Below are 14,425 nucleotides of genomic sequence, written 5' to 3' on the forward strand. Positions count from 1 at the left end.
ATTTTATCATACCTCACACACAGCTGACTGATGACCGCCCGTCTATTATTTTCAGTGTACCCCGCACACAAGCGAGTAACATTTCTGTGTACCCCGCTCAAAATGAAGAACTCATTTGGCACTTCGTGGTAGTAATTCTTTATCTTGAATAACATTGAGTTACGTATGATGTACGGAAATTACCGATGTTTTGCGAATGCAAATCGATGAAAGGGACATAAATCTGTTTTTCATATCTGCAAAACCTAGTGATGGCTACAAAAAGGTTTGTACCCGTGCCTTAAAAAATTCAAAATTATATAATTAGCATTGAGTTGCAAGATATATACGTTGTTCACTAGTCCCTCGGCATCCATGGGTTGATGTATCCTCGATGTTTGCTCATGGGTTCAGGGAGCATAAAGAATAAGGACCAGTTTTAAGGATATACAACTTCTTCATGGGCGACGTTTCGCCATAGATTCAAACGTCGTTGTCAAGCAGGCGAAGCAACTGAACATAAACAAACACCGTGGGTACGTCAACAACACCCAAGCACTCTGGGTCAAAACAGTCGCATTGTCCTGTTGGAACTGGAAGCCTGCCAGGCTATTCTGGAAACGTTCGTAACCTTTCGAACTTCGTAAGCCCATTCTGAAGACATTGACTACGATCAAAGTTACGACTTTCTAGGGCTACGAACGTTTGGAGAATAAGGGCCCTGGACAAAGAGCAACTAGGAACGACACCAGCTCCGGCTCAAAAACACGATCACGATAGGCGCTGCATTGAGGTTCCAATGAAGACATGAGTGCACGTTCCTACCGAAACTGCACAAGCCATTACATCACTGCCACAAAAATCAACTTTCTCAGGGTTATACTGGTCACTCTTCCTTTGGCAAATTACGATGCAAACCATAATTCGCCATAAAACACAACCCTATTCCATTGTCCATGGTGCAATTTGCCAAGCTTGGAGATTAATGAGTTTTCTGGTGTCAGAATCGGCCTAAATCGGAAGCAAAGATGGGTAGCTCACGAGTTTTTAAACAGTTCCAAGGCCGCTAAATTGTCCGATACTGTTTGACATTGAAGTCGTAAAACAATTACAAAAAATGACGTATCTGAATTTGATTGTTCTCGGCATGTCGAACCTATTTGATGAACTGTCCATTTACCGCATTTCACTGCCATAGTAGACTGGTCAGCCACAAGCATGCAAGTAGCATGTTAACTTTCAACATTTGCAAGGGGTGCCATGAGAACTGCTTATCTCTCATGCGTTGTTAACATGTTAGGTTATTTGCCTGATCAAAGCAAACTCTGCACGTGATTGTAATTTGGCAACATGAAGCTGGGGTTATGTGACCCCACGCATGTGCATCGTCAAGTCTATACTACCATAATATTTAAGGTCATGTACGTCATATGTCAGAAACAACATGACAACTTTTGAAATGAGCAGATGCGTCAAGTTTGACATGGCCTCACAAAGGTGGATCCAGAAACTTTCAAACAGATGGGGTTCAGGGGTTTGAACACCATGCAACAACACACCCACCCACCCTACCATCACCACCACCCTACCGCCACTGCGCCAATGTATAACATTTTCTTCTCTGTAGTCTTTAATCATTTTCAAAAAGAGGGATCGAACACATACACACGCTGAACACCCCCACACCCCCTTGGATGTGTTATGACACTCACCCATCATAACTACCTTGTACAAGCCATATTCAAAATAATTCACTTCTTCAAATATGAAGTTTCTTCTTTAATGTTCATAACGCTGCCCTTCAACTGATGAACAATGCAAGACCCATAATCATTATTATTTCTTTATTGCTGCATATGGTGATATCAGCATATATATCCTCAGCTTGTACTGTGTATTACATGATTCTAAACATTAGCCTTGTACAGAACCAGCATGGCGAATATATAGGTGCACCATGTGACAATATAGACTCTCCATGTGTACCCCACATGCTAGACTCATGTCACCCTATAGGTGCACTCCAACACCAGCTACCATGTGACAATCTAGACACATGTGTCAACACAATTGCACCTCAATGCATACTAACTTGTCACTAAACTTTCAAAAGGTTTAAACAATAACTTCATAACAAATTCATAATGAATAATCTAATTAACTTGAAAAACTTTAAAAAGACAATTTCTCTTTAAAAAGCTATGTACATGAAAAATTTATTGCGTTTTTGTATGTTTCGATATATAGAGAGGTAATATCCTCTATAGCAGCACTGTGGGCTCCCTTGTAGGTGACACTCGCCTTCTTCTCATGGAGGCAGACTGAACGCACTGAGACAGCATCCTGACTCTGACACAACTTCAGCTAATTATCACACCCATTGTTAGTAAGTAGTATGGGTGTACATGTGAAGTTTAAAATACATGTACCATGACACGCTTTCTGCAGATCTATGTTCTTATAAATAATCCAAACTTAACCATTTAAAAATAAATTAACTTCATGGAATCTTTCAAAAGTACAAAAAATCAATAAACAGATACCAGTTCCTGCTCTGACTGGAATTTGAAACTAGTCCAAGTTCACACTTTTCAAAGTGTTACACTGTCAGCAGTTACAAAACTGCAAAATACCATAGTAATCACCAACACAGAAACTGAACCATCAATGAGATTTAAAAATATGCTATATGTATTCTCCGGGAAGTAGGACAAGCAGCTTTAGAAATCCACTGTAACAGTCTGATGGAGATGTGGAAAATCATTGCAGTTTGAGATTTACATCTCCTCTTTTTGTTCCTTAGTTTGTAACAGTTCTAATATATCTAAGAAATAGCACAAACATAAGTCATGTTTATTACCCTTATACAAGCCTACCCAGCTGCCACATAACATGGAACCTGATTTTTCACTGAATCTGAGATCCATGTGTATCTGGTCTTTCCACCAAGTGAGGGTACAAGGGGCTTTGGTAACATTCACAATGAATTAGGTTGGTGGGTACACGTCATTTATTGGCTGTCACTAGTTCTCAATCATATCTACTTTGGCCTGTTTCGGTAACTCTTCAAGAATAAGCTTTAATATCCATGACAGAGCTCCACACATGATAACTTTCAACATCAAAACATGATCAGTCATTTGTCTCTGACTTGCGACCAATGCAATGATACTTAACCTTGACATTATGGTCCATAAAATAATGACGATCACGAGGATGCTGTCCTTCACAACCAACTGGTAAAACTGAAAACATGGATGTGATCCTTCACAACCAACTGGTAAAACTGATCACATGGATGTGGCCCTTCACAAAGAATAGGCAAAACTGACCGTGAGGACTGGATGGACCTTTAAAACAAATGATATACCAAGTCTTGTCGGTATGGCCCGAGACAAGTTTCTTCGGCAGAAATTACTTAAGACATATTGACAACAACTGCAGTCTAACAAACCCTCGATCAGAGAGAAAGCATTTTCAACCATATGTTCCTTTGCTTTCTCAACCTGCAAGAAGCATTTTTCTTTGCAGGAAGTACTGTACTATGTTTATTCCCTACCAGGGAAGGTCAAAGAGCTGACCTTGAGACGGTAACAGTCGTTTTACCATGTGACCAAAACATATTGTGTACATATGACATACAGCAGTCAATAACTGATTACACTGTATATATAGCTACATGCATAGTAAGTACTGAATTCCTTTATATTTTACACCAAAAAATATATTCTTAGGTATGAAAATACATGCCCAGCATAAATGACAATTCAGTGAAAGTAAAATAAATCTGATTAATACGTACAGCAAAAGGCAACATGGTTTGCATACTTCAAACTCCTGCTAGATTCGTATGAAGTAAAATATAATATGCATTCATGTATGATTGACAAAGAATTCCTGTGTCTTCCATCTTTAGAGTACCAATCTAAACTAGAAGCCAAATTCTTAAATGCACAATTGAAAGCCCAGTGTGTATGTATTTTTGTATTATGGATGGTACATATGTATATGTAGGTGCTGAGGTACAGGCAGTAATCTACACTATATACACAAAGGATCCATTTACTATCAGCATTACTGCATTCTCAAAACCAAATCAAAGAGCAAATATTTGCAAAGCTAATTTAAGGTACAATATTGCAATAACCTGTCAAATTTCATTTCTTTAAGGTCTGTTCAACTCCCATTTCCGCCAACACACTCCAGATACATAGACAAATGTGCACCCAGACATTCTCCATGCAGACAATCAACACAGCGTAGTCTACAGTCTGATACATGGACCAATGTACCCCACACCACCAGACTTTCTCCACTCAGACACACAGTGTAGCCTACATACCTATGAAGGGTCACATGTGCCCCAGTGTCTTAATCAAGTACTGTTGCTTACATAAAGTGTGCCCCCTGCAACCCCATACATTCTCCCCTCAGGCAATCCACACAGTGTAGTCTACAGTCTGATACATGGACCAGTGTACCCCACACCACCACATGCCACAGTGTCTTAATCAAGTACTGTTGCCTACATACAGATGTTGTATTTCCATTAGCACACACGGCTTCTGTCTAGTATAAATATACTAGTGAAAAAGAAAACAAAAACAGTAATGTCGAGGGCAATAAAGTGAGTCTAGAAACAATATTTCAAAGCAACTGTTGCAAAATCATAGTAATTACTTATCATCTATTTATTCTGACTGTAACTGAAATACACTTAATAAACAAATAAACAAATCATGCTCTGACAATCTTAATAGGCATGTAGAATATTGCAAAATATGTACATTCTGTATTTTATACATAGGCATGTCCACTTGTGTACCACTTGGAGCATTTGGTACACTCCTGTATCATCAATTCATCAGGTACACTTAAGTATCACCTGGTGCATCAGGTGCTCTCCTGTACCACTTGATCATCAGATACATTCCTGCATCATCTGGTGCATCAGAAAAACCTGTATCATGTTTCCATTCAGGCACACTTCTGTATGATCTAATCATCAGGTGCACACCTGAATCTTCTAGTTATCAGGTACAAGTATGTATCTCCCAGTGCATACCAACAAATCCATATACTTCGATGCAATGTACAGTATTTACAACAGTGGTCATGACCACTCAAGCTCCAATGTTATTCTACAAAGCTTAAAACAGAAACAGCCCTGTTATTCTTTAAGAGATTTATGATCAAAGAATTTGTATTTACTCCAATCCATCCAGACACACTGCAGTTAAGTTTGTGGATGTCTATATCCACAGAGAACCACTACAAGTGATAAACTCCAACCTTACACCAAGAGAAAAGGAACAGTCCATGATTACATCATATACTACACCCACATGATCTGGTAGGCGGAGAAAGCTAGGACATAGTCGGATCAGCCATGCTTGCAGCACCATTCATGGTGAATACAGTAGAGAGATAACTAGGTGTCGTTACTTCTGAGTTTATCTGATTACATACACATGATGAGGACTAATATTTGATTGTGTAGAACTCAGTGTTGGTGGTGATGAATAGTTGCCGTCTGTAACCTTCGGAAGGCTCATGACACTTGGATGCAGGAACTCTCCATCAGGGGAATTCAACAGTCGTACATTGACTACTTCACAATTTCTCTCCGGGAGTTCTGAAGATAGTTGAGTCAAACTGCATCAGTTAAACTTTGCTGAATTTCAGACCAGCTGCAAGAAATCAAGGAAAACATATTACAAATATACTCCAATGATGGCACTGTCAGCAGTGTGAATGATCCTTAACTGTGTTCATTTTGTGTAACATTTAACTGTCATATAAGCATGCAAGACTTTCGTGTGCTATTCCTTGCCCCTTCATCACATGGATGAGGAATAGCACAGTAACGTGTAAACAATAAAGAAGTAGCTGACATCCATAACATTTTGTCGTATATTAGAATACCGACTTCTAAATGCCTCTCAAGAATTACTCAAATAGAAGTGAAATATAAACACATCTGGAGACACGCACGCACTTACACACTCACGAACACAAGCACGCACACATGCATGCACACAAAAGAAAATACAAAACTTTAGTGACATAACATAAACAACTGGTCTATTATGTCAAACATGCATTAAAGAATAACAACAAAAGAATAGTTACATTCCGGTTACAGTCAATACATAATGTTTAATAGAGTGACAGAGTAAGAATGATTGAGCTAGATGCCCTGCCCTGCTAGCCAGAACACATGCCACAGTCAGCCAGAAGGGTTAGACGCTGTGGACATTGTCCCTACCAGCCATTGGTCAGTCTGGGTCAAGTCCTCTCTGGATACTCAGTTGTGAAGCTTAAGGAAAGTTGCAAACAATGTGTGAAACTTCACACTGCCAAACTACTCTCCTTGCAGGAAGAACTGAGTAAATATATTAGATGTTAGCTGTATGTACAATAATAACTGGCTACACAGCTTGCTTAATCATTGATAATAGTAAAAATACACACTTGGTTACTGTACAGTTGATTAATTCATTAAGATACTTGTTGTTGTTAAATAGTAGATACACGCAAGTACACATTTGCAGAACTCATTAAGTTACATGAGACATGCTCTGTACTGAAAAATGTCTAAAGAAACAGAACACACAAACAAAACCAGAGCACTGCAGATAAAACTGAAGAGATGGATAAAGACAAGTATTCTGTTACTTATCCACCATCTGGACTGGGATAGGGTTGAAGTACTGGAGTTAGACAGGACAGAGGATTAGCGGAGTGACACACAGCTATGGATGGCTAGAGAGGATGGCCACATGATTTTACCCTGCACTGACTGTGGAATGTTCACGGCTTGCACACCAGGCTAAAACTTGCCCATGTATGCAATACCTTCATCGTTGCTGTAGCAGTTGGGGCAATGGAGTTTGTTGACACGGACACGAACATCAGCACCTTCACTGCCATTCCCAAGTGGGGTGTGACACACGCAGCATTTAAAACACTGCACATGGTAAGATAGACCCAGGGACTCGATGATCATTGCTGCACCAAAGCCTAAGTCAGGGAAAAGATACAAAAGTTGAGTGTCATGCTAACTCAGTAACTATTCATGTGCTTCATGAACTGAGACTTCAAAGGAAATCTGCCAAGAGGGAGTTACACTAAACAAGATGACTATATACCTTGAACCAACTTCATGATTGACACCTCGCACCAACTTAGCCAGTGATACCAAGATATTTCATGACCAACACCCTGTACCAACTTAACCACTGATACCAAGATATTTCACAACTGACAACTTGCACCAACTTAACCATTGATAGCAAGATATTTCACGATTAACAGCCTGAACCAAGTTAACCAATGATATCGATACCTTGAACCCTCTTAATGACTGACAATAGTCAACAACTAAATTACAGATATCTTGAGCCAGCTTAGTGACTGACATCTCTCACCTACCCAACCAGTGACACACTGAACCAACTTAATGATGATATCCTGACGCAAGTTGAGGCTTTACACCTTGAACAATGTAATTACTTTCCACCTTGAACTTGATGCTGGACATTACCACTGACAAACGCGGTTTTCTTAGCACGCACATTGAATATTGTTTCATATCTTAATATGTAAATTTTCTTCTCAAAATTAAACTATGTACAAAAGCATGAAGCGCAAGCAGAATATGAAACTGATTACTGGGGCAATAGGTCAAGGTCAGAAAAGCATATTGATCATTCAAGAAAAAACATTTACCAAGTTCCTGGTTACAATGAGAGCACTGCTGTCTGCCACTCAGAGTTGCAGAGGAATCTGACTTCTGTGGAGGAGGTGGTGCTCGGCTCGAAGGTGGTACCTGCATTTCATAACCTTGTTGGTCCCTGTAACGTGGGCTGTTGTAGCCATATGATGTTGGCATGGTGTGTGACAATGATGGGCCTTGGTTAGGGTATTGATTGTAAGACCCACCCAGATCCTGTGAGTAGTTGCTCCCAGTTGAACCACGGGCACCTGCAGTTTTCTGCAGTAGAGTCTGGCGAATAGCAGCTGGCATGCTTCCATCTGGATGATGTGGTTCAAAAGAGGTGTTTAAATTCGGAGACTGTCTCCTTTCCATTGATGGTTCACCTCTCCACCTATTATCTGTTGTGGGCTTGATTGGACCACTAAACTGTGTTTGTGTGGGTTGTCTGGTTTGAGATTTAGGATCCTGGTTGGCTAGTCTCCTCCTCTCAGCTTCCTCAAATAACCAATGTTCTTGTGGGGTAGAATATTGCTTTCTCATGATATCAGAATGTCTTGATGATGGAAAACTTCGGGTATTATGTTGAATGTTTTGTTCACTGCCAATCCAATCATGTGATGATCTGAATTTTGGTTTGGGCACAGCATTGAGTGAACGCAATTGTTCCCTGGATGGAGTGGGACGTCTGATTGGCCCTGAGCCAGTGGGACTGTTTGGTGGAGTTGTATCTGGACGTGTCTGTAAAGGTGTTGCCTTCCTGTTCATGGCTAGCATATCTTCTCGTGAGAAGGTAGACTTGCCACTGACATCAGTGGCCAACTTGACATGGCTTTGCTGCCAAGGTTTGGGTTCGACAACCACTGTTGTGGAGTAATGAGTTGATGCCTGGTTACGCATGTTCTCTGGACGTTTCTGAGTGATTGTAGACTGATAGGAGGGTGAGGCCTCCCTCACCTGCGACACTGGTGCTTCAAATCGGATGACATCAGCATGCTGCTCTGCAGAAGCCCTCATCAAATGTAGCTGCTCCTGCTCGCGGTGAAATTTCTCCTGCTCCTGTCTCAGATGCTCCTCCTTTTGTCGAAGCTGTTCCTGTAACCGAAATACATAAAACTTGAAACATCTGCATTTTCACTGGACATACACCTTATAAATGACTCATCAAAATGTACATCTGAGATTAATTATTATTATTTTATAATTATTCTCACTCATACCACTTGCCTCTCTCTCCCTTATAATTAACCCAAGATACAATGGAAACATTCTGTCCACAGTTCTCCATTGGTCTGTGTGAATCTTCTAGCCTTAGCATTTTGAATCTGCAATATGGACCTCATCACTTCTACTGATGCAATCAGAATTTGATCTCTAGAATCTTGAACCACTTCTTAATTCCAACAGTAACTAGAACCATGTAAGATAGAGTAGAACTAATGTAATCTGATTTGAATTTGTGGTTCTTCCATCTGTGAAACATTCTTTCCTGTTCCAAATGAGGATTCTTCAACTTATTCATTACGACCATGTTAATAGCAAGTGGCATGGCCAGCCCAAAGAATGCAGATTCCATGAAGGTTCTCTGATACGTCACTGGTGACCCTTGAATATACTTCCTGTGTCTGTTGACATAATAATCTTCTTGAAGGACAGGAATTACTGGGATGATGACCTAAAGTGTTCTCGGTGTGAGATTTTTTACTGTTACTAGAGAATATTGCATGTTTCCACTGAATCTTGGGTTGTAAGATACAGAAACAAATAGTATGAGTCAGGAGGAAGAAAAGTCTGATCCTCACATACAATGGTGTGCCATATATTTAGGAACAAATCCCCAATAGTGACAATCTGAAAATTTTAGTATTCATTTGAAATCCAGATACCCTAAGTCATAGGTAACATACAGTCGTGAAATTTAACCTGACGCTGAACTAAAACCTTCTCTTTGAGCATGTGACAGTCACATGATGTATTCTGTCGTCTGCTTGTTTACACTGACGATTAGCATGGGGAAGAATAGTGAATTGTCACAGTTCGTTAAAGATTTAAACGTAGCGAAGTTCCAACAGCACAAAAAATACAGTGAAATATCTAGTGATCTTGGTCTACCCAGGAATACAGTTTACAATGTTATAAAACGATTTCGAGAACATGGAAGCACAGAAAATCGACCTAGAAATGGACGTTACCCATCACTGACTGAATGAGATATTCGCCAACTTTTAAAGTTACTGAAAAGCAGGCGCATTTCTCCATTATCCAAAATTACCTCAGCATTTAACCAGAATAGGATCAGAACTGTCTCCAAGCGTACAATTCAAAGGAAAATAATTCGAAAATAATTATCACATGTGTCGTTCGAAAGAACATCAGGATTAGAGAAGTGAATGTGAAAATATGTCTTGCTTGGGCCAGAGGGAAACTTCGATGGCAAATTAATGAAGAGTGGAGTCATGTCATATTCAGTGATGAATGTAAAATAGTTATTGGAGAAAATAAGTGTGTGAATGTGCGGAGAAGACCAGGAGGAGAGGTAACATAAATGCTCAGAAATACATTGATATTCTTGACTCACAGTTATGGCCCGTTATTGTCTGCCATTTCCCAAATGAAAATATATATATAAAATATATAAACAAAGAAATGACATCATGGCATGTTGTAGCCAGAACAGTCTCCAGATGCCAATATCATAGAAAATTGTTGGCGCGAATGTGTCAGCCAATGTGTCATCAACAGCTGCCTGATGGTTCAGACGATGCTCACCTCCTGTTCTCTAAGTAATGCTTCTTTCTCTCTGAATCTTCTGTCTTCCTCTTCTTCTCTCCTCATCCTTTCTTCTTCCCTTATCTTCCTCCTCTCTTCCTCTCGGATTGCATCTACATCGACCAATGCTGCAGAGACCATCACAATATCAGCTGCATTCAACTTCAGATCAGGACACACAGCGAGGACAGAAGACCCAAACAAACTTCACATGGTCGTCTACAAATGCTAAACATATACATACTTGGCTCCAAATTAAAAAAAGCAAACACATTCTGTTCAAAGCATTACCACGAGTATATGCGCAATAGTTCAGAATTCACCTGGCGTCTTAACTTTTTCCATTGTAATTGCTAGCGGACAAAACAAGAGCATTATCTTACGTGGTTGGTATAGGGGCGCTTGCTGGCTGGGGTGGGCATACATGTTCCCTGACAACCCGGGCTGGTTCATGTTCACCTGGAAACTGTAGGTAGGCTGGGACCTGCAACATGGAATGTACAAACATGCTGCTTATACCTTGACATAGCTATACTAACATAATCTTTGTCATCATAAGGTTGCTAGAGATTGTGTAAAGCCCACAAGTTCAGTTGAAGTAACTTTGTCCATGGCATGATAGCGGAGGGCCCATAACCTTCTTTTCTTACTGAAAAGTGTCAGATCGACAAAGATTTATAAAGAATTAGTTAATATTCTCATTAATCAAACCTTCCACCTGACAACCAAGACAGGCAAGACCAAATTTTTTTCTTGTTTTACAGATTTTTGTCCTCAGAAAACCTAAAGGGAATGTAAACATAACATCACCAGCCAAGGTAATATTCCTTTTAAATATCAAACGTATTTTACTTCTGGCAACCTATGAAGTGTATATAGGTGCAAAAAATAATTTTCTTGTAAGTTTACACTATTGGCCAATAAAAACATTAGGATTTTATTTATTTGAAAGGGGAAAATTAATTTCTTTTTCTTATTTAAAAAAGATATAACTGGTGGATCCGTAAAATTGGTCTGGTCTAACCCACTGTTTTCCACTGTGCAGGTGATGAAAGGGTGGTCAACCTTACATGTCAGTTCCCTGCAAGGTTGCCCTCTTGTCCATGTCATTCAGTTCATTTTATACAACTACTGAATCGTCTCACAGTAATATATCAGATACTCACTCTTCATCTCCTCTGTTCCTTGGGTCAATCACTAAAACACCTGGATGACCTTGACCGTAGGATTGACCTTGACCTTGTATTTGGAATGACATAGTTGACCTAGTTTTTTCAGCAGGCACTGAGTCAGGAGTGTTGCTGTTTTGCTCATATAGCTGCATGGTGTTCCCTGCATGTCGGGTTTCATACTCTGGACTTGTGTCTGTTGCTGACTGCTGCAGCTGCTGCTGCCGTAGCCTGCGTTCCTGTCGTCGCTCCTCTGTCACACGCATCCGCCGCATTTCTGGCTCCAACATCTGCTGCTCCTGGAACACAGACAAAAGGGTAACTCCTTGGCACACTGGAATAACATGAGACCAACAGAGCCCAAGATCAACAAGTTGTCTGGTTTAACTAGAGACATGTTGTTTAGAATATGTCATGCAAGATATCCATTTAATAACAATGTGTCAAGTAATTTGCAAAACAAACTGTAAGTGAAATATTTACAAGAGCAATAGTACCAGTTGGCATATGTACCTGTTCTTCTCGTTGCTGAGCAATCTCCTTGGCTCGTCTAATGTCACTCTCATATTCCTGCTGGAGGAGAGCCTGAGAGGCCGTAAACATCTCCTGAATGAAGACATGATACATCACTATGGCAACAAGAGGATAGTATGAATACGTCTTTGCCAATAAAATCTCTCCTTTCAAAACCAGCAGTGGTAACAATTATTAACAAAATACTGTTTCAGTGACATATAGCCCATTCTTCAGCATTATGTCATCAACTCCTGGCACATTATAACATGTTCACTGGTCACGAGGGGGACATGGGCTGAATCAAACAAACAAACATAGAAGGTCCATCAACCCATGAGACCAGTGAACAACCTATATATCCTACTGAACATCTCAATGTTAATTCTGGACTCTTTGTAGTACAGGTATTGGATCATAATAAGAAGGCAAATAGCCAACAGTCCAAATACTACTAACAAGGAGTACCAAAGGAATTCCCCAATGTTCAGCATTTCCTGTAGGTAGCATAGAAAATGTTACTCACTTGAAAGCGGAGTACACTGAACAGTTCAGCCAATCAGAATGTGACATGTATGTGTGAGGAAAGATAAACAATGTGGTTTATCTCCTGTCAGACAGTTAACTCCTTGTATTCCTTGACTAACTAGGATCTTCCACATAAATGATTTACCAGTTCCTATTTTCGAACATTTAAGACCGACCAGATATAATCATAGTTTCATATTTATTAATGCTTGTATATATGACTTTAGGTGGTCAAATGTACAAGAGTTTACCTTTGGGATTTCCACATCTCTCTGTTTGGTGTCAGGTTGCTGAAAAACAACAGGAGGTTAGTGCAAACTCATTCCCGCAAGCCAGCCATTAGTAAAGACAACAGTCAACACAGCACTACAACTGGGTAGTAACTCCAAACCTGGACCAACAGAATCTCAACGTTCTGTTGTATTTGTCAGTTTTCATATTACACAAACAGAATCACAGAGCTGTCCAGGTCAGAGTTCACAGCAGAAAAATCAACAACAAATTTGCATTAACCATTTAACCAGAAAGGATCTCTTCTGTACTGTGAACATCTGCCCCAGGTCAACATCCAAGTGGGCAACCAGCCAAGGGAAATAACCCAACCTGCCACATGCACACATCAGGTCAGGTGCAGGGTTAGCTTGCAATAGTGACAAAAACTAAAATCAATGCTACTGCAAACATGTGCATGCTTAAAACACAACAACATGGCAATGGGGGTAGGTGACCTAGGGAGCCATTCACAAGGAATTCCTATGGGACACTTTACAGGACACAGTGTCAATGTCCACAAATGCTCTTTAATATTCATTTGTACTTTAAAAGACTAAACAATGTATTTCCATGCTTTCTGAGGGCATTTGTCTTTAGTTGTTGGATTAAGAAAGTGGTGGAAATAATCATATCATTCAAAAAGCCAACATTTAATGCCATAAGCTCTGGCACTTTGATCAGGCCAAATTTTGAGATTGCCATCTTTTTCCCAATCACCTTCTTAATGTGTTGATGAAATGTTAATGTCAATTTGACGATCATAGTTTCACTAATGATATTTCAAAAAAAGATTGTACACATACAATGTGTTGACAGGATACAAATATGCCTAATTCTTTTTTCCATTTTGAAACATATGGGGTTGGCAGATAGGTGATCCAACATGTAAAGAAATAATGGCCTGATTTTCAGTTAATGCAGGAATTCAACACATCATGCAAGTGAAAGATCAATCCAAGTGTCATCTAAGCCCTACCTGTCTCAGATCTTCCTGCATCTGACTCCACTCTTCTTGCTTTTTGTGGTCTTCAAATCGTCGCCGTGGTGATGGAACCGGTGGTTCTGGCTGTGAGTATGCAAAATCCCTGGCCGTTCTCTCCAGAACCAGATCATCCTTGGGTCTGCTATCATCTGGTGGCAACTTGCTGTCCATCCATGGCAGTGTTGAGCTGAGACGCTTGTCAGGGGACTTCTCTCTCTCAAAGGCATACTCTGACTGTGGTCTCTGTCTTTGCCACTTCCTCAAGATGGCTGGTGGACCGACATCATCTGGTCCAGAACCCGTAGGCCCTGTCTGGCTTCGTCTCTCCACCTCGTACCCAGAGTCAACTGTCAAGGAAACTAACATCAGTGCCTCATGCTACTAAGCCAAATATAAAAAACACCATTACCCTTAATTTTTGAAAGAGCATTCCTTGATATGAAACATACCTGATTGAATACACGACATAAAATGTTCTTTAGAAAAACCGGAAAA

The 14,425-nt window shown here is 40.1% G+C and overlaps 1 protein-coding gene across 7 annotated transcripts in view; it reads right to left on the minus strand.

Annotated features, from left to right (window-relative positions):
* Window positions 1-1,809: 1,809 nt before the first annotated feature.
* The window catches only part of LOC137274155 (LIM domain only protein 7-like), a 111,290-nt gene continuing 98,674 nt past the window's right edge, over window positions 1,810-14,425 (minus strand). For 5 of the 7 annotated variants that reach the window (XM_067807185.1, XM_067807183.1, XM_067807187.1 and 2 more), the window contains 9 exons: window positions 13,925-14,277; window positions 12,927-12,965; window positions 12,148-12,240; window positions 11,632-11,933; window positions 10,849-10,949; window positions 10,466-10,593; window positions 7,711-8,791; window positions 6,838-7,002; window positions 1,810-5,669 (listed from right to left, as the gene is read on the minus strand). In XM_067807185.1, the coding sequence (XP_067663286.1) occupies window positions 5,644-5,669; window positions 6,838-7,002; window positions 7,711-8,791; window positions 10,466-10,593; window positions 10,849-10,949; window positions 11,632-11,933; window positions 12,148-12,240; window positions 12,927-12,965; window positions 13,925-14,277 (2,288 nt within the window). In that variant the 3' untranslated portion in view covers window positions 1,810-5,643. Of the gene's footprint in view, window positions 5,670-6,771; window positions 7,003-7,710; window positions 8,792-10,465; window positions 10,594-10,848; window positions 10,950-11,631; window positions 11,934-12,147; window positions 12,241-12,926; window positions 12,966-13,924; window positions 14,278-14,425 lie in introns of all 7 variants that reach the window. The other 2 variants (XM_067807184.1, XM_067807186.1) reach the window with 2 other exon arrangements.

This window comes from Haliotis asinina, chromosome 2 (assembly GCF_037392515.1).
Source record: "Haliotis asinina isolate JCU_RB_2024 chromosome 2, JCU_Hal_asi_v2, whole genome shotgun sequence".
Lineage (NCBI taxonomy): Eukaryota > Metazoa > Mollusca > Gastropoda > Lepetellida > Haliotidae > Haliotis > Haliotis asinina.